The following is a 24690-nucleotide window of genomic DNA, read 5'->3' on the forward strand; positions in this document are numbered from 1 at the left end:
TTGTAAACAAGCCAAAGTGAGAAGGGATTAAAGCAGCACTCAAGTCAGAACAAACATGATCTCTGAATTGAAATTAAGTGTAGTGTCCCTGTGGTCTTTCTTGTCTAACTTTAGGCCCAGAAATGGCGGCAAGTTCTGTGTGGGTCGCAGGATGAAGTTCCGTTCCTGCAACACTGAGCCATGTCCGAGAGGACGGAAAGATTTCCGTGAAGAACAGTGCTCTCAGTTTGACGGCAAGCACTTCAACATCAACGGTCTACCTCCCGCCGTCCGCTGGGTCCCCAAGTACAGTGGCAGTGAGTTCACCCATAGAATCATACAGCATGTAACTGAATGTCTTTTTAGGCGGCAACATTAAAGATGGACGCTATATACATCCAACTATACAATGTAGTTTGAAGTCAGGGATTCAGTTGTTTGGTGCATTTAACTTAAAGGGCCAGTTCGCCGATTTTCAACCTCAGTCCTATCACGCTATTATGGGGAGCTAATGCCATTATGGTTGGAAAGAAATGCAATTTGGCTCTGTGCCTTTGGAGGACGCTATCTGCTTCTCCAAAGGGCCCTGGAAAACCTCCGCCAGACTATGTAGAACGTGTCAACTGGTGGACGCCAGGGAGCTTGATAAAGTACACTTCCTCAATCTAGGACGCCACAAAGATTTTTTAGACGATCCACCGGTATATTCTCGTTGGAGTTTGGATTCATCGCCTGCAGTGAAACGGTAGTATTTCACTCCAGCGTGTCTCGCTGGACCGTTCCTTTCAGGGGGAGGGGCGCAATGCACGCTGGGTGTTGTAGGAATGTAGAATGGCCAAAACCACAAGCTGTTTGTACAACTTTCTCCACAGCTATGGCGCCAATGTCAAATATTATTGCTTCTATCGATTACAGAGAACACCAGCTTTGAGTGACAGTGGCTTATTCCAGGGGCGAACTGCTCTGCATGCGTCCATTTCGAAATCAGTACTGTCTGCATTGTTGTTCACCATTGGAATGATAACTTGGGTTTATGTAAACTTCTGGTGCGAGAGTGTCGGAGATGACAGTCAAGTGATGACGTTTTTCTGAAACATTTGAGCATTAAATAATGACGTGAGAATGTAGAGAATTCTTGTTGGTAAATGGGTGAATGTGTAAGACGGACGACACATCTGTGTGTGCGTCTTTCCTTTGTCATACTTTGCATTCCCTGGACAAGAGCTGCCTGGGATAAACCTTAGGTTCACACTAAACAACAGCGTTATTAAAGCAACACACAAACCCTCCATATGAACCTCCTGGCAGCTTTCCATCATGTAGCCGTATCTCATTCCCAGCCCGAGACGGCCTGCCCAGCTACATGCGATTACCATCTGGCAAAGACCACCATGTCTAAGTTACTGCAAGTGATTCATTCGTTTAATTGATGCTGGGCAAGCAAACAGGCCAAGGCCCCGGAGCCAGTGCGCTGTCAGATACAAAGTGATTCTTTCAAACAACCGATGAAATTTTGGCTGGTTTCTAGCAGGACTCTGCTGAACTCTGCAGAAAATGTAAATAAGCAGACGATCCAAAAAAAGGCGTGTTCAGTTTGTTTTATTTACTTTATTATCATTATTTATTTTATCATCACAGGCCAGTTTTATCTTTTTATTTAGCATGATTTACAATATAAAAATCTCATAAACTTAATGAGCCATAGTCAAACTTTTTCTGTTCTTTGTTTTCCATCTCCTTCCAGTACTAATGAAGGATCGCTGCAAGCTCTTCTGCCGGGTTGCCGGGACTACGGCGTACTATCAGCTGAAGGACCGCGTCATCGACGGCACGCCGTGTGGGACGGATACTTACGACATCTGTGTTCAAGGCCTCTGCAGGGTATATCTGTCAGTTGTGTTATGAAGTCATGCAAACACACACACGAGCATCATCAACATCAACGCCAGCCTTGTCTCATCTTCTCACGCTATCGGGATGTTGTACAAAATGTGTGTTTATGCGTGTCAAGGTAACATTGTGTGTGTTTCTGAAAAACAAACGCTCTCAGCCTCACTCACACTTTTACATGATTCGTGTTTTGGAAAAGAGTGTTTGTAGGTCACATTCAGAAACACCAACATTTGCCAAGTTAACAGTTTCAAAACTGGTCAACAAACTGTTCGACAAACTAAACACTAATAACGAAGTGTAAAGCGAGCGGCAACGTGGAGTGACGTGATTTTTTGGATTGATTAAAGACCAGTTGCGCTGCTGCGTTCTGGATCATCTGCAGAGGTTTGAAAAAAATCTCATCTTCTCTAAATTCAGAACTACAAAGTGTCCCTGATACAGTGTTTAAATATCATAGTTGAAGCTTCCTTCTAATTTAACAAGGTTAGTCTTCATGCTGTTGAATGTCATATTACATCATTCTAAATCCATCTTTTCTTCTGTGTCTTCTCAGCAAGCAGGCTGCGACCACGTTCTTAACTCAAAGGCCAGGAACGACAAGTGCGGCGTGTGTGGCGGCGACAACTCGTCGTGTAAAACCCTGGCAGGGACCTTCAACGATGCTCAGTATGGTGAGTCCCGCAGCTCAGGTTACATGTAAGGTACACTTATAGATGACAGTTCACATAAAAGGTGTTGCTATTAGACATACTGTATGTCAGCGGCTTCTGCACATGAGCTATGTTGTATCTGATACGTAGTAAACATAGAGGAACCATGTGACTGACATGCCGTATGCTCGTTTTAGGCTCTGATGTCATGTCTGGTTATGTTTAAATGTACCGAGCTTGATTTTCAGCAACAGTGCGTGTCTCAGCCAAATTTTGGGACAAATGCAGAAAAACAATCTTCGCAAAAAGCTTTAGAAAGTGATTAACTCCGCGATCTCACTGTGTCAGCTCTTTTCGATAACAAACACAGATCTGACATCACCCCTTTGAGCTGGCCTTAATGCGGCGCTGCGACGTGGGCCAACCGCTGATTGCATCCAATCCCTTTCAGGTCTGGGCAACGAAACAGCAGAAGCATTAGCATAAAAGCCCTGGGTGTGGCCTCCGTCATGTTTACTCTGTATTAGTTTGGCGCTGAGCTTTACTGTCTCTATCCGTCTGCTTTCTTTCTGCTCCGGCTGGCTGGGGGGTGCGAGGTTTGAGGAACAAATTGTTTTGAACCAAAAGCGGGCGCTGTCCTAGGCCCTGGCTTCAATCAGGCTGGCCCTTAAGAAAAAGGACACAAGTAGGCTATCCATCTGCTCCTGGACCTGTTTTTCTCTCTGTCGCCCTTTGGTCCCTTTCTGTTTGATGTCTCCCTTCTACCTTCAGCTCTTCACTTTGCTTTCTTTGCCAATCTTTGTCTATGTTTAGTTATTTCTTTCCCTTTTTGAGACATAATAGATAAACTGCAAGAGAGAGCTGCAACATCTTGTCAGTATCAAGTCAGCAATCTTTAAAGAAAATTAATTTCTAACAATCTTTAAATCCATTAATAAATGTAGGAATTTAATCAAAACTGTCAAACAGCTGCTGTCTCCAATAACTGCTCCTTCTCTTGGCCAAACATGAATGTAAATAAAGAGTTTTAGGGCTTTTGACAAAAGAAGCAATTGAAGTTGAAGTTACTTACAATGTACAACGTACAATTTTCTTGCCAACTTTGTCAGGCAAGTCTTGAAACAGCTCTGTTTGGTGTCCACCACCCCGTCTCTTGCACAAGTCACAGGAGGAATTAATGACTGTATGAACACCGAATCTGAGAAGACAAGAAAAGATTGTAGTTTAATCTCTCACAATTTCAAAATATAACAAAACATGACATTGCCTTGCTTCTTTTCACTTAAACAAACAGTTACAAAAACATATTCAAAAAAACCCCACAGTAAATAAAAAAACTGAAAAATAAGAATAAAAGAAAAATAAATTAAAATGTAGATCAATAAATATATTTATTATAGAATCAACCTTTCTTATAGTAAAACAAAAATTGAAAATAATAATCATATAAAATATATATATATATATATATAATAATAAATATAATTATTTTAATAATTTCTGCAACAGTAAAGAAAACAAACAAAACAGAAGCACAAGACCCTGAACCAGCCTCCCACTCTCCTGTAGTTTCACCTCTGCATGTTGTTTAAGTCGGGTTTAATAATCTAGTTAATTTGCTGTATATATCTTTAAGAACCGTCTTAACCGAAAAATAATCCAACAACTGTAAAACCAAGCAAATGTTTGTCATCCTCTTTATGACTTCATTCTGATGCCTTCTAATTTCCCCCCCGCAGGCCTTTAACACATAGTTTTCCTTCTCGCTTGTGGCAGAGAGAAGCATGTTTGAGGTAAACCCTGGCGGTCCCCGAGTGCAGCGTGGTTGTGTTTTCTTTCCCCCGGGGTGCTGTGTTTACTGTTCATCCCTGGGTCACTCTGTGGTGACGGAGGATGTATGTGTGGTCAGTCGCTAAGCTGGGGGATCACCGAGGCCTCTGATGGCTTGTGGATAACAAGTTTCCTCAGAGGGGGGGGGCATGTTGGCGGTTTCTGAACTTCATACGCACCTTTTTTTAGGAGCTCATGACAGATAAAAACTCTAAGAGAAACTGTTTTTAGGTTTTTGTGTTGTCGTGTAAAGGTTGGGCTTTTATTGTGAAGGATTATAAGCTGTTTCCTTCCACAGTTGTGTTTCTGAATATAAAAGCAGCTTCCTGCTTTAAATGGAAACCTTTCATAGTCGTGGTTGACGTAGCTTGTGATGACGTTACGGTGGAGGTGTGTGTGTGTGTGTGTGTGTGTGTGTGTGCTTGTGTGAGTGTGTGTTTAGGATCTACATGGCTGATGAGAGAAAGATATGTAAACCAAGTGCTGCCCCCGAGTGGCTCAAGGTGTCAGGATAACCATCAGATCTCACCAGCCCACACCTTCGCTCTCATTCCATTCAGGGTTTGTTTTATGTTGAAGGCAGCGGCGAGAACTTGGAAGGCCAGATGGCACCTGACCAAACATACTGCATGGAGGAGCCTTTTTTTAACTAAATGTTGCACCTGTGGTAATTTGTGTGAACCTACAGTACTTGTATTGGATTCACTATTGGCCAGAAGTGCTACATTGTGTTTACATCAAACAGCAGAAATACTTTATTAATCCCCGGGGAGAATTCGGGTGTTACAGTTGCTCTGACACAGAGAAAGCATAGAGCAACATATGGCTTAGAATAGAAGTAAGATTAAATGTCAAATATGTGCATTATATAGAGTAAAAGATAAAGATTAAGTGCTGTGGATCTATGGTGATTTATTCATCATAAATACATTAAATACATTATGGATGAAACTCCCCTGACCTGTGATCCTCAAACAGTTGCTATAAACAAGAAAATATATAGATATCACTTTAAAGTCTAATCAACTGCTCTCTTCTTTTTTAACGTTAAAATGTTACCTTTGTTATTTATCTTACTCTAATGTACAGAATCCAGAGCAACTACTCTCATGGGTTGGGCTGTTTTTTTCCATACACATTAATGTAGGGCACTGTGTGGCAGGAAGGCAAAATGTTACTTTTTAACTTGTTGATTGCTACCTTAAAGAGCGGCTCCAGTCATGTTGTAAGACATATAAAATGCTCTGCTTTAAATAATAAATTGTGTCTGATATGTTTTTTCTGCAAAATATGTTTAATTAGCTTGTAAAAATCCTCCCAAGGCATCTCCTCCTTCTCCCTCATTAAAAATTCCTGAATCTGCATAGGCCCCACCCACTATGCACATTTCCAACCGCCTCCTCATCACAAAAACAAACAAGTCTCTGCCATCTTTTAGTGGCAACTTGTTGAAACTTATCTAGCTTGAAATGTAGTAATTAGTCCCAGTAACGTTAGTAGGCAGTAAGGGGTTTGCACAAATGACGATATTGGTTACAGCTGGCTCGCACAGTGGTTGCCATAGGTTACACATATTGATATGCATAGCGTCACCCCGTCCATTAACGGGATTGGCTCCTTAGGTTTGTGATGTCTCAAACCTGCTAATCTGAAAACGTGTTGTTCAGCCTGTCCTTGGTACACTGCAGTTTAAAAGCAGACAGGCCCAGCCATGGAGATGACTGCTGATGTTGTCCCTGATGTGTCTTGCAGCACATGAAGAACACCACATGGAGATGTTCACAAGGTTAAACACTTGATTTTCACTGGAGAAAAGTAGCTGTGTCGAGTTTGCTTAGTTCACAAAAAGGTCCCATTTCCTGCTATTTTTCTTATTTCACACCCTGCCCTCTACATTGCTTCAGTTTGGTTGTCGCCTCTTGGCTCTCACGTGCTGTCTCTTGCTTATGCTGACTCGTTTTCTGTTTTAGTTTATCATGGGACAACATGCCCAGTGTAGTAATTACAGGCCAAAGGTAGGTCCAGGGAATAATTACATATCATTTCACGGTCGGGCCTCTGAGACTAAAACAAGGCCTCCTGCAGGTTATTTGAGAGGACTAGACCTTTTTTTGTATTTTTCCAAGTGTGACATTTAAATCCCCCCGTGGTTGGAAGCGGACTTCCCTGACTGGGGTTTGGTGAAGCATAGTGAAGCTATTATGAAAGTCAAGGTGGGACCGCTCCTTGTGAGACTTCTTAAAGAGTTGTGTAACTTTTGTGCCCTCTGTCTCACTATTTCTCCCTGTCTTTTCTTCTTCTTCAGGTTACAACACGGTGGTGCGGATCCCCGCCGGAGCCACCAACATCGATATCAAACAAGTCAGCTACTCTGGAAAGCCAGAGGACGACAACTACCTCGGTGAGCGCGCTGCTCTGTGTGTGTGTTCAGCGTCTGTCAGTGCAATGATATGGTTTTAAGCAACACCGTATCAAATTGCAGGTTATCTTGGGAGAATCAATCCAAAGTGGAAGCAGTCCAACCTAATAAGATGTATATATTACACCCTTTCACTTCTCAACTCATAGGTCAATGTCATTATCCCCTAACAGGACCATAAACCACCCAGACTAGGTGACCCGGAGCTGTGCAGGCAAGCTTTTAGTGAAGGAGACATGGGCCAAACTGTTGTCAAAGCGTTTTCAGAAAGCAAAGGAAGCTGTCATTTGTACTGAGTGCATATGGGGGAAACGTGGAGGGGCGTTGGTCCATCTGGTCATGGCAGAGAGGGTCGGCTGGGAAAGCAAATGGAGTGTCAGCCCCTGAGAAAGATAAATGAGGCAGCAATAGGTGCTAATTAGAGGCATGTGGAGCCCAGGCCGCATGAAAGAGGATATCGGGGGATAGGGTTAGATGGACCCACCGGGCTCACAGTGTGTGTGTGTTTCTGTCTGCATGTGTGAGAGAGAGACAGACAGAGTAAAAGGAGTTCTGCCGATGTTGTATGGGTGTGCGTCGATTCTCAGATGGTTCAAGTCAGGTTCAAGATGTTTTAAGTCAAATCGTCGGGACACACATCTGGCAGGGTCTGGCTGTCAAGCTGCTGTGAGAAGCTAGTCACAACCGCACACTTAGTGCGTGCGATCTGGATTAAACATGGTTGGTATTTGCAACGCCCTGTCAATACTGTCACTCCGATTGTTGGAGTATTTAAGAACTTTTTCAGAACATAAATGCAGCCTTGATACAAAAAGGAGACTGTGAGTTTGAAGCTTTGACTTTCACGCTCTCCTCCTGTTGAAAAAGAAAGCAGAGCAACGCACGCCTGTGTTCGTTTGCATTTGCCTTGTTCATTAAATTTACTTTTAATGTCTTTTTCATTTATAACTTATTTGTTGTGTCTATTTTATGTCTTTCATTGTGAAGCACTTTGTAAGGCTGGTCAGAAAATGTGCTGTATAGACAATTTTAAAGGAGCAGTTTTCCCCTGGAAAAAGCCACTGTCAGTCAAAGCTGGTGTTCTCTGTAATCGATAGAAGCAATAATATTTGAAATTGGCGCCATAGCTGTGGAGAAAGTTGTACAAACAGCTCGTGGTTTCACCCATTTTACATTCCTACAACACCCAGCATGCATTGCGCCCCTCTTTCTGGAAGGAGCGACTCAGCGAGAGACGCTGGAGTGAAATACTGCCGTTTTCGCTGCAGGCAACAGCTCAGAGCGGTACATAATCCGAAACACGACGAGAATATACCGGTGGATCGTCTAAAAAATCTTCAGGTCTGCAGTCTACATTTCAAACCTGACGATTTTGAACGAGACATGACATCGGAGGCTGGCGTCCTAGACTGAGGAAGTGTAGTTTAGTGAGCTCCCTGGCCTCCGCCATATGATGCGTTTTATGTAGTCTGGTGGAGGTTTTCCAGGGCCCATTGGAGAAGCGGATAGCGTCCTCCAAAGGACCATAATGACATTTGCTCACCATATTAGCATGATAGGACTGAGGTTGAAAACTGGCCCTTATACATGCTAAAGCGTAAATAGTCACTGCACACTTTAAGGGTCCAAATGCATGTATCTGATGACCTGTATCTGGCACATTGTTTCACAAAGGGAATCCTCAAGCTTACAATGACATCAAAGAAAATGTACAGTCCAAGTAAAAGTGAGAACTGAATCTGTTCTCTTCCAGCTCTTGGTGGCTGAACACCTTCGTATGACACCTAATGTCAGTTTCACCTTTTTTTCACCCATCTGCATGAACTCACACAGGCATTTAGATCAAATCATTTCCTCCAGTGTTAGAGGTTAAAGGTGTAAACTTAAAGGTGTCAAAGGCATGTCCTGTTCAGCACCTGGAATAAGAACACTTTAAGATGTTCATGTGTTTTCTTTCCTTCTACGTGCACATTTTTAGGGCATTGTGTTTTCCATTCCTTGAAAGAATCGACGATGACAACCAGAGTCTGTAGATCATTATCAAAACCCCACAGACCCCACAGTCGTTACAGGGTTAAAGACTCGCTGGCATCCAACAACGTGCAGACTTAGATGTAAACAAAGTTGCATCTAGAGACCTAATCACATACATCGTTCTGGCACGCACGCTCTGATTGTGATTCACTGCGTTTCTCTCTGATCCGTAGAGTTCATGGTAAAGAAAAAGATGGTCGTGTGCAGTTTGGGTTTACGTGTTGGTTTACCAAGTGTGACTGTCTAACCATGTGTTCCTTTGTGCTGTGTGTATGTTTATGTAGTTGTTTGTGTTTGCAGTCAGTGGAGCTCCTTTGTTTGCATTGCAATGTCAGCTATTAGGAAGAGTCACGCAGTCTAACTCCAAATAGCAGCAATTTAGTGCCATCAGTGTTTCAACATACCTCCCCTGCAACAATGGCTTTGCAGAACAATAGTTGTGCAACTCAGAGACTGTTTACTGAACATATAGGCCCAGATGATGAAGGCTGCACTTCGTAAACATTCTTAAAACCTCAATTTTGCAAGAGCCAAACTGGTTTTGGGGACCGAACATTCCTTCACTGATTTAGTGTTTATTGTTTGTGGTCAAACTTGTGGTTTTATCTGCTTGTTTCTTATTCCAGCATTATCTGATAGCCAGTCCAACTCCCTCCTGAATGGGAACTTTGTGGTGGCCATGTTCAAAAGGGAAATCACCTTCAAGGGAACCGTTATCGAGTACAGCGGCTCAGACACAAAAGTGGAGCGCATCAACTGCACTGAGCGCATCGAGGAGGAGCTCGTTCTGCAGGTATTGGGAGAAAGATTTCTCTTTTGGCCGCCTAGAAAAGTTTGCCTTCCTCTCACCTACTGACCCACTGAGCTACATCTCTCTCTAACAGGCTGTGTAGACTAAATAAGGGAAGCACTGTTAAGTCTTCTGACCGTGCCGTTCCCACCATTATCTCCACAGGTCTTGTGTGTGGGAAACCTCTACAACCCAGATGTCCGTTACTCCTTCAACATACCCATCGAGGAACACAGGGAGCAGTTTGTGTGGGATCCCTCGGGCTCCTGGCTCGAGTGCAACCGCAACTGTCAGGGTAAGCTTTGCTTCCAAGTCTCCACACATGAACGATATGATAATGCCTCTTTGGCTTCAGTGAATTTTAACAATCTGGGAGCTGTTATGCAGTTTTAACGCACGCACAAGTACATTTTTATGTCCTTTTAAGCCCAAAGTTATTTTACATATTACAACATTTGTTCTTCTTTATTTATGTAGAGCACTGGGGATTAACTGACCTGCTGTTTTTGATAAATACATAAAGATTTACCACCAAACTTCTGTCAAACGATAATTTACATAAACCAGAACATGTCTTTAAGCCCTTATTACATGAGATGTTGTTACATGGACATAGTGAACATTCAGGATTTCTCTTGCATCACTTACTCACTAAATCCTCCTCCTGGCAACCCCGATGCGACCCCGGCTGATCACATCGCCCGACACCTTCCCCTCAGCGAGGCCCTTAACCCGACTAAGCCCCTCAAATTTTCCTTGTAGCAGCAAGCTAGTCAGGCTCCCAGTGGGTCAGAGTGCACAGTGGGATCCAGTAAAGAGGTGTAATTGTGGGGTCTTAGACCAACATGGACCCCCAAGGCTGTATGATGACGGCCTGGATGTCAGAAAGCCGGTCAGACTTGTTAAAGGTGAAGAAATGTGATAATTTGGCTGCCAGATGTTGTCTGATTGCACCCTGCTTTTCCTCGCGTGTGTGTGTGTTCAGGTGAGCGAAGGCGAAAGGCAGTATGTGTGCGTAAGAGCGATCATCTTGAGGTGTCGGACCAACGCTGTGAACATTTACCTCGTCCTGTTGCTGTAACTGAGCCATGCAACACAGACTGTGAAGTCAGGTGCGCATTAATGCACAAAGACACACACATGCACACTGAAAACAAATCAGGGCACAAACACAGCCAACGTTCTCCTTGCACCTCCTCTCGCACAGGTGGCATGTTGCTGGAAAGAGCGAGTGTTCTGCTAAATGTGGCCCCGGCTACCGCAGCCTGGACGTTCAGTGTATGAAGTACAGCAGAGTGAAGAGGCAGAGCGAGAGGATGGAGGCCAGCGCCTGTGGTGATGTCGTCAAACCCCAGACCAGAGAGCCGTGCCATGGAGACTGTCTGCTGAAGAGCTGGCAATACAGCGCCTGGTCACAGGTACTGTCAGTTGAGGAATCAAGTTATATATGCTGTTTTTTTGCACCTGCAAGTGTACTGCTTTGAAGAATATTTCTGATTTGCACTGTAATTTCATTCCTGTCTGGCTGAACATGTTTTATATGTTCTGAAATCAGTGCTCTAAGACGTGTGGACGTGGCAGCCGCAGCAGAGAGTCTTACTGCATGAACAACCTGGGCAGACGGCTGGTGGACAGAGAGTGCAACGAGCACCAGAGGGTCGTCAGCGAAACCTGCAACGACCAGCAGTGCCCCAAGTGGACTGTCAGCGAGTGGAGTGAGGTAGGAATCTCTTGCACGCAGGCTACTCACAAGTACACTTACACAAGCAGCAAGAAGATTGGAATACATCTTTATCTTTATCAAACTATGATGATGGTCTATGATGTGTTCTCTAGTACAGTGTTAATTTTGGCAGTTATTTTAGATTTAGTTTTAGACAAAAATGTTATTGTGATTTTTACCCGTTTTATTTGACGAAAACTCAAAACATTTAAGTCCAGTTTTAGTCAATAAAAAAATCATCATATTTTAGTCATTACTTTTAGTCAAAACACTTTCTCTCTTGAGAAAATAAGACCCACCCCCCACCCCTCCAGTCTTCCTCATCTCAGTTTTATCTGTTTGCTTCAGGTAAAATTAACACTTTAAATTTCAGCAGATCGTCCATATGGTAAAAGAAAGATGAGGACACAGCATCTGAGGAAGCTGTATTAAGTTTTATTCTCGGTCCTAACTTTTCATCATCGTCTCTCATTCAAACGCCCCTTTTTCTCGTAGTTGTCACCCCTTTTGGTGCACAGAGCCTGAAGCAGAACGCCTGGGTTAACAGAGCAAGTTTATAAACACCTTCGTGATACCCGTTATCTCTAACTGGTGCTTGAGGCTTTAAAATATCATGGATTTCGCGTATCTGCCAACCAACCATTAACATTTTAGTCCTGTCTCATCTCAAATGAATGAAATTATTGATCTAAAAATAGGTCATGGAAATATGGTCGTTGACAACCATTCATCGTCATAAGTTTTATTCATGACATTAACATTACTCTAGTAAAAAATATATGTATATCAGCTGATTTCTTTTGGTTGCAAACATATGCAAAACTTGTGCTTCAGTAAGGCAGTCTTTTGTGTTGCTTTGTGTAGCAGAATTACAAAGCGTTGCAGAGAGGGCAGAATATTGCATTTAAGACTACTACTACTAAGTTTAGAAAACAACATTGTCTTAATAATGGTGTTTTTGCAAGCTCATCAGGGTTGTGCACTTTATGTGCATGATACATAAACAAAGAGACGATCAATTAATACTGTAAAATTCTCAACTCACAGAAAACCAGCCTTCAGCACAGCATGACTCTGATAGAGGCTGGTAAAGTACATCAAAGCCAGGGGTACTTCAACGGGTGGGCTAGATTACTTGGCAGATTACTGGCCGCATCCAGTGCAGCCCAGCAAAACAATCCTGCAATAAATCCAACCTTTAAGAGCTTATATTTAGGGTTTAGTGATGTTGTTTTATTTACAACTTTTTTCTCTACCTTTTTCACCATCGTGCTACACCCTACTGAACCCTCCTTTCCACCCCAGTGCCAGGTGACTTGTGGGAAGGGTATGAGGCACAGACAAGTGTCCTGCAGCACGGGAGCCGCGGAGGAGAAGCTGAGCGAGCACTTCTGCGACCCATCCAGCAAGCCTGCTGCTGTGGGGAGCTGCGAGCTGCCCGACTGTGCGTCCTGGCAGGTCGGCGTGTGGGGAGCGGTGAGTCCCGCGCGCACAGATGTGACATACTGGGGGCGAGGTGACCTGATGCAGTGTTTGACTGAGGAAATGGGTTTCATGTGTGGCTTGCTGTCCTGGTGTCTGTTACTCTGTGAGTGTGTGTGCGCACGTGTGTGTGTGTGTGGTCACAGAGACAGAATGCGGTGTGTAGGAGTGAGTGACGGTGTATGTTTCAAGTTTGTGTGTGTGTGTGTGTGTGTGTGTGTGTGTGTGTGTGTGTGTGTGTAACTTGATATACGGGCAAGTTACGGAGGAGTGTGCTCTGAGTCCATCTGCCATTTCCTCCTTGGTGCTTTCACTTTGCCCTCATATCCTGTCAGACTAAACCTGACCCACGGTGCACACACACACACACACACACACACACACACATACATACACATGCATTCAAATGTTTCTACATAGATTCAGCCGTGTTATGGTGCAGAACAAACTGAATGAAACACGTATGAATGGGCGTCTTATTTAAACATGCAGATCCAAAGCCCTCCCACACGTGTTTGTATGAAGTCAGATCGTTGTATTTACAGAGCTGGAATATATCGGCTCCTTAATTCCTGTGTAATTATAATTTGCTGCTCAAATAAACCCATCCTGTGGCACTTCCTCTGCCATCGTTTTGTACCTGAATGCGGTCGGATCTCCTCGTATGCGAGTCAAGAATTGGGTAAAGGGTCGAGCAGAGACTGTGGGTGTGTGTGTGAACGCATGTGTCCACATGTGTGTGTGTGTGTTGAAGTCTCACCCAGACTCCGCTGAGGTGAACCTTGACTGAGGCCCCGTCTAACATATCAACCTTGACATACTTAGATAGAGTTTGAGATAGCTTGCGGTTGACTGAGCTTTTCTCTCCTTGTGTGTGTGTGTGTGTGATTTTGTCTTTCAGTGTGCGGTGACCTGTGGCCATGGCTACCAGATGAGGGCTGTTAGGTGTGTGTCGGGGGACTACGGTGACACGGTAGATGACAGAGAGTGCAACGCTGCGTCCAGGCCCAGAGACAGTCAGGTAAAAAGAGTTAATAACTGCTCACACACGCAATCCTCAAATAACCTGAAGCTCAACATTCAAGGTTTACCCGTATTTGTCCCAGAGTCGATGTTTGCTCTCGGGGTAAACAAATAGAGTGCAAGTTATAAACAGCATTAAATGCTGCTTTAAGGATTGAATGCAGATGTCATACAGATTGTTTGAGGACACGATGTAAGCGATGGATGAAGCTCATTATGGCTGTTTTTAAGGACAATTTCTGCTAATTGAACCCTGATTTTATGCTTCTAACAAGTTTCAGAGCTCCAGTTTACAATAAGCAACGCCCCAGCAGAATATGCTTATTGTTGCTGTGAGTCCTGCAAGCAGACGATGAGCCAAGAGATTTAGGCTTTTTGCATTATTTTAACCTTGAAATCAATCCGACAAAATTATACCTCTGATAAGCCTTCTAAACGAAGCATTTAGCTAATTTTTGGTCACTTTTGGGGCAGCGGAACAAGCTGCTTAAACAACCCTGACCTGTGTCACTTAAGCAAATAATTCTCACAGAGACACAGAGCAACATATGGAATAATTCGGGGCCAAATCAACATACATTTGAATATTTTGGCAGATCTCCTCTCGCTCTATATCTTCAGCTGGAAAGCACTTGCTAGCCGCTAACTCGGCCTGCCTTCCATTGCCGTGCTTGGCAGGAAGCACACGATAGGTTTATGAGAACTTTCTTCAGTGGAAACAGCTGCCTGCTAATGCTGGAAAGCAGGCTGACGAGAGCCATAGGTCTGAACCACAAACTAAGCAACTGCATAACCTACCTTATGTTTCGGGGTCACCTGATTCCAGAGGATCATTTAGGTGAAACCTGACAGCTGAATGAGTGACATTAGTTTAGTGTTTTTGCTGTTTTAGCTGGGGAGAGCTGTTGTTAATCACTGCTCTATTGGTTAAAAGCAAAAGATCCTTGACTATCCATCATGATGCTTTATTAAGCATATGACCTTGACTACTAGCAAAAGTTGTGATTAACCCTTTAAAATGTTTACCTGTTGCGTTGACCCTGAGTCCATGTCAGTGTGAAGGTGGACAAAGGCCATTAGGCTGCAGCACACTTAACCTTGTTCAAGTGTATTTCATTAGGGTTCTTAGAAACTACACAGACCTTTTATCCTGAGGGATCGGATCTGAATCCGATCATGAAAACCACATTAGTACCAGGTGTGATGACCTTTCAGTATCCAGATAGATGATCAGTCTAAGCTTAAGGTCACCATAATAGGACAGACATTGTATTTGGCTGCTCTATGAGCTTGAGGAAACAGAACTAAACAATAAAAGAGCATTTCACAGCTGGTGTTTGAACTGAATTTCCTTCTCTTCAACCTCTTCCTTGCAGACAACTTAAGTTATCTTTGCATCCGAGGGAGTCTCTGAAATGTGTTTAGAAATCACAATAAATCTAACTGCTTCACTGTACTCATGTTTGACTCACAATAAAAGCCCAATTTGCTGTCTTTGCATGTTGGGTTTTGTAGGACTGTGAGATGCCGGCGTGTCCGTGGGCCTCTCCGGTGCAAAGCACACCTCGTCCTGACAACTCCGCTCAGCTCCTGATCCAGTGGAGATACGGCTCCTGGACTGCGGTAAGGACACGAATACGGTTTACCTTATACAGTCCAAAGAATACACTAAAGCAGTGTGGTTTTTTGTTGAATGGTAAACAAATCCTTGCAATGTTTTGTTCATTTCCTTCTACTTGTGTAGCTTGACGTTGAATTATCCTAGAAAAATGAGAACACTGATGAAAAAGTGTGTGTTCGTGTATGTGTGTGTGTTTAATAGAGGAAAACCACACACCAGTAATGATGGGTCTCCTGCACGTGTGTTTGCAAATATAAGGCTAACTCATTAAACTTGTATACCCCAACATTCCTTTAGATAGTACATGCTGTACAAGACCATGATCCTCCTTGGCATTGTCTCTTTTACCCCCTGCTGAATCTACACACTGACACACACACTCATGTATACAGATACAAACACACACACACACACAGGCTCCACTGTCTGCGCTGAGAGGCCCCTCTGTCTCTCTGATACTTTGCATTGTTACTCGTCCCAAATGAAAACCAGATTTCATCTAAACACGGGTCTACGGTTTCCAGGATTGAACCTCGTCTGTCAATCTGAAGTCGGTGTGAGCTCACATGTCAAAGAGGCCAGCGCCAGTGTGGTCTTAATACACACACGTATAATACACACACATACATGCATACATTCCCCCGGGCAGCGGAACTGCCATCCTCTTTAGAGTGTCACTGATATGAGAGGGATATTAACATGCCTATTTGAGCTGGAGCCATTTGATTGCATTAGGTATTCATCCCCTCTGAAATGTTTACTGTGATGTCCCGTTGAGATGGAAGCTGTGTAAGTATAACCAGGTGTAAGGTGATGAGGGAGTCATGTGAGGACGTCTGCTACAGGTAGAGCAAATCATGAACGCACTTGAATGTGACAGCAGGTAAAGAATCCACAGGATAGAATGGTCATGAAAAATGTTGCCTTATCTCTTTCAGTCAGAGAAATGTCTTTTATTTCTCATAAAATAAACACATGAGGAGGTATGACCGAAAATATTCTGCTGCTTGAGAATCTTGCTATCATAAAAGAAACACACCTGAACCAGGACTCTTTCTTCTTCAAAATACAAAAGAAGATGCAAACTGTGCTTAAAGTTATAATCTGGAAGATTTTCTTTAAAGCTCCTGTGAGGAACTTTCTGTTTGTGTTGATTTTGGTGCCCCCTGTGGACAAAGCCGTACCTCTTATGTTGCTGATTTTGTCCTGTACATGCTTAAGTGGTGGTTTTTAACAAAACATCTCATCCTGCTTTCTTTAACAGTCATATGTATCACTCACTTTAAATATTTGCCCCTGAAAAAATGTAAACAAAGGCAGCGTGCAGTTTTCTGCTTCGTATGACACCAACCCTCCGCCAGCAGTTTCGGGCATTAAAAATAACTATATAAAAATAATCGATGTTGTCGCTGATGGTCTGGTTTGTGCCCAGTTAGTGACGTGTTTTCCATCAGCCAGCAGTGGTTGGTCTGCCAGAGAGGGTAGGCGGAGCTAAGCGGCTGCTTTTCCGGCCTCTGCGAGTGTTGCGAGTAAACAGTAATCTACTATGGCTGAACAAACAAAGAAAAGATCGATGACTACAGATACAACTTCAAATCCAAAGAAAAAGAAACAAATTCAACGCTCAGATGAAGGCAAACAGTCTAAAAAGGAAAGCGACCGTCAGAGAGGAAAATCAAGTTACAACCGGAGCCAACTGTGGACGTCACACATGCGACACTGTCTGGATATCTGGGACGTGTGCTCCCGCAATTACCGCTTATCGCCATAGGTGCCGCTAAAGAGAACGAAACTGAGATCTTTGAGATTATAACTTTAAATTAAAGACACAATTGTTGTCTACAAACTAATAATTTAGTTTATTTACCTGAAATTTTTTACAGTATCAAAAACATGATGCTAAGGGGTATCGATACTATCTTGCAACCCTAATTGTTAAACTGTTCTTAAATATAATGTCACTACTTGTATGAAAGAAACTAATGAATCATCTATTTTGCGTCCTTTTGCAGCTTACCAATGTCACGTAATACGTTGCAATATCTTGGTAATTAAATGTTCTACTACAGGCACTCGAAACCTTTATAGACAGTAGATACATGATGTATAGTGTTAGAGTCTGATTTCATTGCTCTTTTAGGCAACCAGTTTGCAAAAATTGCAATACATTTTGTTGTGCATTTTCTAATCGGTCACACTTTGCCTTATGGTTTTTAGTCAGGAAAAGTCAAATGGCATCACTTTACACAACCACGTGATGCAAACATATTTTACATTCCACATATGACAAATATTCATCCCAGCTCTGTTTGTCTCCTCAGTGCTCGGTGTCCTGTGGAAAGGGGAAGCGAGCGCGTTATGTCAGCTGCAGGGATGCCCAGGGGGGAGTGGCTGATGAATCATACTGCGCCCACCTGCCCCGCCCCCCGGAGTCCTCGGCCTGCTTCAGCCCCTGTGGCCAATGGCGTGCCGGGGAGTGGTCTCCTGTGAGTAAAGCATCCAACACTGTGTCCAATCAATACAGATGTTTTCCACTCCGGAGTCAGTAATCACTCAGTTCAAAACATTGTTACAATCACCCTGAAACAAACTGGGAATTTGGGACCGCTGTGATGTTGGACAGTAAAGTATTGATTTGTGAATGTCTGCGTGACATGAGAGCCCAAACTCTTCAGGGTGTCAATAAAAGACCAGAGTTTGGATTGTTTAACTGGCACTTATAAGACTGGGATGATTTACAGTGATAAAGGCACGATCTTTTAATCATGTGTTTATGTGAAGTGTTTTGTTAATATGAAACCCCAAATGAAAGTTCACTGAGGACAAAAATCTTAAGTTCATTAAATTCATGTCATGTTTTGTTGATTTCTACTCCTGTTGTTTTCACATTTACAGGCTCGCGGGGCTTCAATTCACATAAGACACATCATGTATCAAAACAAGGGGGCAATCAATCAGAACAACTTTTGGCTGATTTAGAACCTGGAAAAGCTCACGAGAGAAATAAAGTCAAATCAGCTCACAAATAAAATGAATGAATCTTTGGGGAAAAACTAAAAGAGGGTTAACAAAGACTAAATGAAAAGATATTGGGACGATTAGATAAACAGAATCAACTACACTCTAAATTAGATTTCTACCTCTGGAGAAGATCTAAGACTCTACAAAACTGTTCAAACAAGAGGGAAACAAACCTCTTGGAATTCTGAATTTTTAAAATGTTTTTTGCTGTTTTAATTAACCTCGGTTCTGTGTGCCCTGTCCTTAGTGTTCAGTGACTTGTGGCGTGGGAAGAACCACCAGGCAAGTGGTCTGTTCCAACTACCACCAGCCAGTGGACCAGGGATTCTGTGACCCGGATGAAAAGCCTGCGACAGAACAGGAGTGTAATTCTTCACCCTGCTCCTCTATCTACCACCGTCAGCGCATCAACGACCAGCCCTACGGATACCCTCAGGACCCGGGACGCCATCCTGGGCACAGCAGCTGGAACGTGCCATCGGCTGACAACCAGTGGAGGACCGGACCCTGGGGCGCAGTATGTTCAGCATGTGATCTTTGGAGTGTTTAGTTTTGTTGTGGTTTTCATTTTCAGAAAAGCTAATCAGGACTTGCGTCATTTACTTATCATGTAAAGGAAACCAATCAGATCCTCTTAAAGGGCCAGTTCAGCGATTTTCAACCTCAGTCCTATCATGCTATTACGGGGAGCTAATGCCATTATGGAAGGAAAGCCTTAGTAGGTCGCTTTCTGCTTCTCCAATGGGCCCTGGAAAACCTCCACCAGACTACATAAAATGTGTCATCTGGCGGAGGCCAGGGAGCTCGCTAAACTACACTTCCTCAATCTAGGATGCCCTTCTCTGATGTCATGTATCGTTCAAAATCATCAGGTTTGAAATGTAGACTGCAGACCCAAAGATTTTTTAGACGATCCACCGATATAGTCTCGTCGTATTTCGGATTCTGTACTGACCAATTGCCTGCAGCGAAAACATTAGTATTTCACTCCAGCGTCTCTCGATGGGCCATTCTTTTCAGAGAGAGGAGCGCAATGCATGCTGGGTGTTGTAGGAATGTAGAATGAGCAAAACCACAAGCTGTGTGTGCGACTTTCTCCACAGCTATGGCGCCAATATCAAATGTTATTGCTCCTATCGATTACAGAGAACACCAGCTGTGACTGACAGTGGCTTTTTCCAGGGGCGAACTGCTCCTTTAAGAGAGACAATTGGGGATTATACTGTATGTTTTTTACGTATGGCCAGCGTGGAGCATAGTATGTACATTGAGTTGAGGCCTGTGTGTGTCTCTGTCTGTAAACACATTCTCATGAACAGGCTAACTTAGAGGTAGGGTAGGGACAGATGGCAATGCATACTAAGGACAGCAGAGAATGGCCATGAAATAGCCATTGTGTGACCAGACCAACCTTATCGTAAACTAAACAAATAGCTATTTTTGGCTTTACATGGTTGAAATGCAAAATAGAGCTCAAAAGGAATTTAAAGGTTGCACATGAGTAAAAATTGAGTGCATGCCCAGCTTCATAAAAAGAGCCCAGTGTGTTGTTTTAAAAGCAGAACGTGCTCAATGCCCCATTAAAGAGGCCAAGATTTTGGCACTATAAGCACAGGTACTTTAACAGATGGCTGTTAGAGATCCATTTAAAGGAAGTTAGTAGAAGTTAATGTTTGTGGGGCTTTATCTTCCTTTCCTGAAAGCCTTAAGAAGACCAATGTTCTTTTTTCTAACTCCCCCCCCAGCAGAGGCATTCATCCCGGTGCACTGTTCAGTCTCACATAATGAACCCGACTGGGAGCACTGCTGTTCAGGCTCACTCTGTGCTGTCCTCCCTCACATATAGAAGCACTGAATGTACTCACTCCCATTGACAGTGGGGATGTGTCATTTTAATTGGATGCAGAGTGTACCCACTGCTCCGTTCAAGGCTGTGGTGTTTGAGATTTTCCCTTGTGGACTGATGTTTTCCATCTTTGGAGAATATTTTTGAACAGAGCAGCTGAGTCTGCTCGTGTTTAAATTCAGGTAAAGTCAGAGAGACAGGATGTGTGTGTTTGTATCTGTGCACCGTAAACACCGTAAACACCTTTGCTGAGCTTTTATAATGTATATTCTATAGACATTATGAACATTTTGTAACATAAAATATACTAAACATGCACAATAATCCTGCTAAAAATGCTGTAAATTAACTCACAATATGACTTTTATATTATGTGGTCAGTAGTCAGTTAGTACCTATGAGTCATGATGAGACATGCATGTTCGTAATCATTGTTGACACTCTGTCTGTGCTCTGCAGTGCTCCAGTACCTGTGCAGGAGGCTTCCAGAGGAGAGTGGTGGTCTGTCAGGACGCTGACGGACGCAGCAACAGCTACTGTGATGAGAGGGTCAAACCTGCTGAGTCTAAGGGCTGCGACTCCGGGCCCTGCCCTCTGTGGAACTACGGTGTCTGGGGAGAGGTGTGTGAGAGTGTTTCTCTCTCTTTTGTTGTGTCTCCTCCGTCTGTGTCGGTCTTACCACTCGTTTATTTATCCAATCTCAGTGTGAAAGAAGTACAGCAGGTTAGCACGGACTGGTCTTTTAGTCCTGAAATGAAACTGAAGCATGTTTTAAGACACATTATTATGTAATGTAATATAATTATATGAGATTATTAAACATAATTTCTTGTCTGCAAACCTCAGTGCACCCAGACGTGCGGTGGAGGGAGGAGGACTCGCCTGGTGGTGTGTCAGAGACCAAACGGCCAGAGGCTCAACGACTACAACTGTGACGTCCTGGACAAGCCGCCCGACATGGAGCAGTGCAACCTGCAGCCGTGTCCAGGCTCCGCCTCCTGGCACCGCCGCCCATGGAAGCCGGTACGATAGTACTAACTCGTTCTCCTCCGACTCTTATCTTCCTCACTGAGGACGCGTCACTGTGAGTAGACATGGTGTGTGCTAACATGACTTCAGACCTGTGCACTGATGTGTTTTTAGCCTAAAACTGTAGGAGATTCCAAAGTGAACGCTGGGTGTCTCGCGCCACTTTTGGCTAGCCGGCTCCAGCCCACCCAGATGGGCCCTGCAGTGGCATGGTGCTGATTAGAATCAAGAAAAAAAAACTATACAAAAACACAATGCTGCTCCACTTAGGGGATCATTAAAAACACATGGATCCGAATAAAACCTATAAATCAGGACAGTGTTGTCCAACAATGTCATATATTCAAAGAGGCATGACTCTAGAAATATTTATTTCATTTAAGAGGCGTGAAGTAAATGTTCTTTGTTGTTATTGCTGTCTTCACCCTGTATCCCAAGTACACAAGTGTATATTTGTGTATAAGAGTTAATATTATGACCTTTATTGGACGGCAACAGACGGCTGTCAGTGTATGTTGTATATGTATCTTTGTACAGTATGATTTTGTTTCAGTAGCTAGTTTCTGAATATTATATTTAATATGTTTGCTGGTGCTGTCGGTCAGACCTCTCGTATCTCTCTATGAGTAAATACAGTTTGTACAGAGGAAAATATTTTCAAAACATGTTTCATCGTATTTTTTAAAATGTCTTTTTTATATAAGTTGAAATGCAGTTAAGAATGGCTTCATCTCTTTTATGGTCGCTACTTCAAAATATCTAAATGGTCACAATAGAAATTAAAAATATTTTAAAAAACGATATCCAAAAAGTGAATCTAAAGTGCCTCTCAATGCAGAATAATTACAAAAGACATTATAGGAGTTTTTCTTAAAATATGAGTTGTTATAATAACTTCCAATAAAGTATATAGGCCAGTATATGATTAAGTTTATGTCAAATAGAAAAGCATAAATGCTTACAAACTACACTGTAATTACAATTCATACTCCTTCCTTCACCTGGTTCTTCATTCACACAATCAAACCACTGGGCACGCCAAATGTTTTTGTGTTTTGTCGCACAGCCACTTGGACAAAAAACAGCAACTTAAAAATGCAAGTAAGAGTGTCATTATGAAAAGGTGCTATTCAGTTCCATAATGGTGCATGCTCGGGATCATGAAGACAGAGTTTTATCATATTTTCAGGCTTGGACTGAGTGTATTTATTCTGTTAGGCAGCATCGGTGCAGCTTATTGACCACAAAGTGTCAATTCTGAAACTCAAGGTTATCATTGAGCCGTTCTTCTTCAGCTTTCATCTTTTTGTCCATAAAACCAACTAAAGCACGCAGATACCTCCGCCTTATAACGTTTTTGTTGCTGTGTCTCTAAATTCCTTTGGCCAGTTTTTGTATTTCTGAAGGATTTTTTTTTTCAAATGAAACTTATTTATTTGTTTACAATAGTTTATTAATTGTTGCAGCTTTAATGTTTTGTTCAGGTTAATGTAACACTTTACTTGAATTATTTGTCATCATGCAAAAGTGTCACCTGATTATCACTGGTCGGGACCTTTAACAGTTTGCAAAAAGAAGAGTCGGTGTCTGCAGTCATGTGACCTGATCAGTGCTGTTAGATTAAACTGCTACTCCAAGGAGAACTATAACGGGGTAAAAATCCCACATTAGTGGCTTTGGTCCTGTTGTAGTGAAAACAAAAATGAGTTAAAATAAGTGACAGAGTTTCCAGAATCAGAATCGGAGTTTGAGTAGGTTTACACATACAGGGAATTTGTTTGGTGTTTTGGTGCAAAACAATTAACACAGAGCTACAATAAAGATAAGTAAAAGACTTAAATAGAATAAGATAAAAATAGGCAATAAGAATACAAATAGAAAAAACAATACGTTTAATACAAAATACAGTATGTACAACAGGTATAATAAAAACTGTACAGATCTGCAGGATATTGGTGAGTGCAAATGTTTTCACTATATAGACCCATCTTTGTTTCCAATGCTTACGCTAAGTTCTAACAAAACAGATAGTGCTATTTGATTCCACAAAGTTACCTGTTTCCTGTAAAGTCAGAATGCAAAAGAGGGATTTTTTTTTACCAATAATGATTGGTGTTTGCACCAGTCAATAGCACTGAAGTGTGTTACCGTCCCAAAACAAACAGTGGGAAGAGTTAAAGGAACAAGCTAGCTAATGATAGGCTAGCCCACTAGCTGGCATGTAGCTTCTGCGCTTTTGACAAAACATGCAGAATTTACTGCAACAGTGGGGGGATGCAATTTTCTTCACTCAAGATGAGGATGAGTCATAAAACTTTTCATGTTTTGATGAACTACAAAATATTCTTAAGAATACAAACGTGATAAAACAAGTGTGTTTAATTCATTGGAACTTGAAAGCATTACGCTAATAGGCTAGGCAAGCAGGTAGAAACTAAATCTTCAGCAGCGTCACCCTCAAATCAAAAAACATCTGAGTCTCTCTGGCCAGTCAGCCTTAAAGAGCTGCTATACTTCTAATAGTTATTTAGTTTTTGAAGACCTTCATTACTTTATTCATTTATGTGTTTATTTCTTTACCTTCCTGCAGTCATGTACAGGTATTTCAGTACACTTTAGCATCACAGATAGGTGTTCTTAAAGACCTATGATGAAGATGTGTGAAGTGTTTCACAAAAGAGGGCAGTGAAATGCTGCCATTCAGTTTTCTAAGTTAGTAGCATATCTAGCTACATACAGCTCTCACTCAGTGCAGGCTCCACAGTAGTTTAGCCACACACAGTCTGTGTATGTGTTGAGCTCTGAGTAAGCACTCTCTGACACTTTGCAGCTTTGCAGATTCTGGCTCCTGCAAACAATTAGTGACCAGTTTAAAATGTGACATGTAAGCAGCCTGCTGATTTATATTCTGTTGAAGGCAACATAAAATGCTGATGACACATACTTCAGGTGAAGTGTTGCAGTTGGGTCTTTATTTATGTCGGCGTCCTCTAAGTGAGGATGTCTGCAGCCTCCTTCTTTGTCTCTTTGCTTCTCTGGCTGTGTGTCAATGTCAACCAAGACTTCCACTACAACAAGACTCCTCAGCCATGGCAGTCTCGCCCCCACTCCTCCTTTTTTAAAACCCTGTGGTGCAAAGTTGCCAAACTCAAGGGAGCAACTCGACTTTATTTTGCATATTTTGGTTCGTTGTTGTTCTTTTTTGCTATTTATTTCATTCACATGCAAAAATACATAAATATGTTGAATTAGCTTTTTTTTTCCTATTGTAAAGATTATTAAAGAAACATAACTGTGACATTTGTGTTGTTTCTCGATGCCATATTTCACCGGCAAACAAAATACAGGGC

At 42.6% G+C, this 24690-nt stretch overlaps 1 protein-coding gene across 1 annotated transcript in view; it reads left to right on the forward strand.

Annotated features, from left to right (window-relative positions):
* Positions 1-24690, forward strand: part of LOC138612527 (A disintegrin and metalloproteinase with thrombospondin motifs 20) — an 87300-nt gene that overhangs the window by 40907 nt on the left and 21703 nt on the right. The window contains exons 14-29 of the mRNA XM_069685838.1: positions 115-296; positions 1724-1860; positions 2426-2543; positions 6658-6753; positions 9432-9598; positions 9761-9890; positions 10581-10707; positions 10803-11013; positions 11151-11315; positions 12624-12794; positions 13702-13821; positions 15339-15446; positions 17766-17930; positions 18713-18982; positions 20771-20932; positions 21158-21334. Of these exons, the coding sequence (XP_069541939.1) occupies positions 115-296; positions 1724-1860; positions 2426-2543; positions 6658-6753; positions 9432-9598; positions 9761-9890; positions 10581-10707; positions 10803-11013; positions 11151-11315; positions 12624-12794; positions 13702-13821; positions 15339-15446; positions 17766-17930; positions 18713-18982; positions 20771-20932; positions 21158-21334 (2506 nt within the window). The remainder of the gene's footprint in view (positions 1-114; positions 297-1723; positions 1861-2425; positions 2544-6657; positions 6754-9431; positions 9599-9760; positions 9891-10580; positions 10708-10802; positions 11014-11150; positions 11316-12623; positions 12795-13701; positions 13822-15338; positions 15447-17765; positions 17931-18712; positions 18983-20770; positions 20933-21157; positions 21335-24690) is intronic.

Source organism: Semicossyphus pulcher, unplaced genomic scaffold (assembly GCF_022749685.1).
Source record: "Semicossyphus pulcher isolate SPU_LCO1_2020_fin unplaced genomic scaffold, fSemPul1.0.p SCAF_8, whole genome shotgun sequence".
Taxonomy (NCBI): domain Eukaryota; kingdom Metazoa; phylum Chordata; class Actinopteri; order Labriformes; family Labridae; genus Semicossyphus; species Semicossyphus pulcher.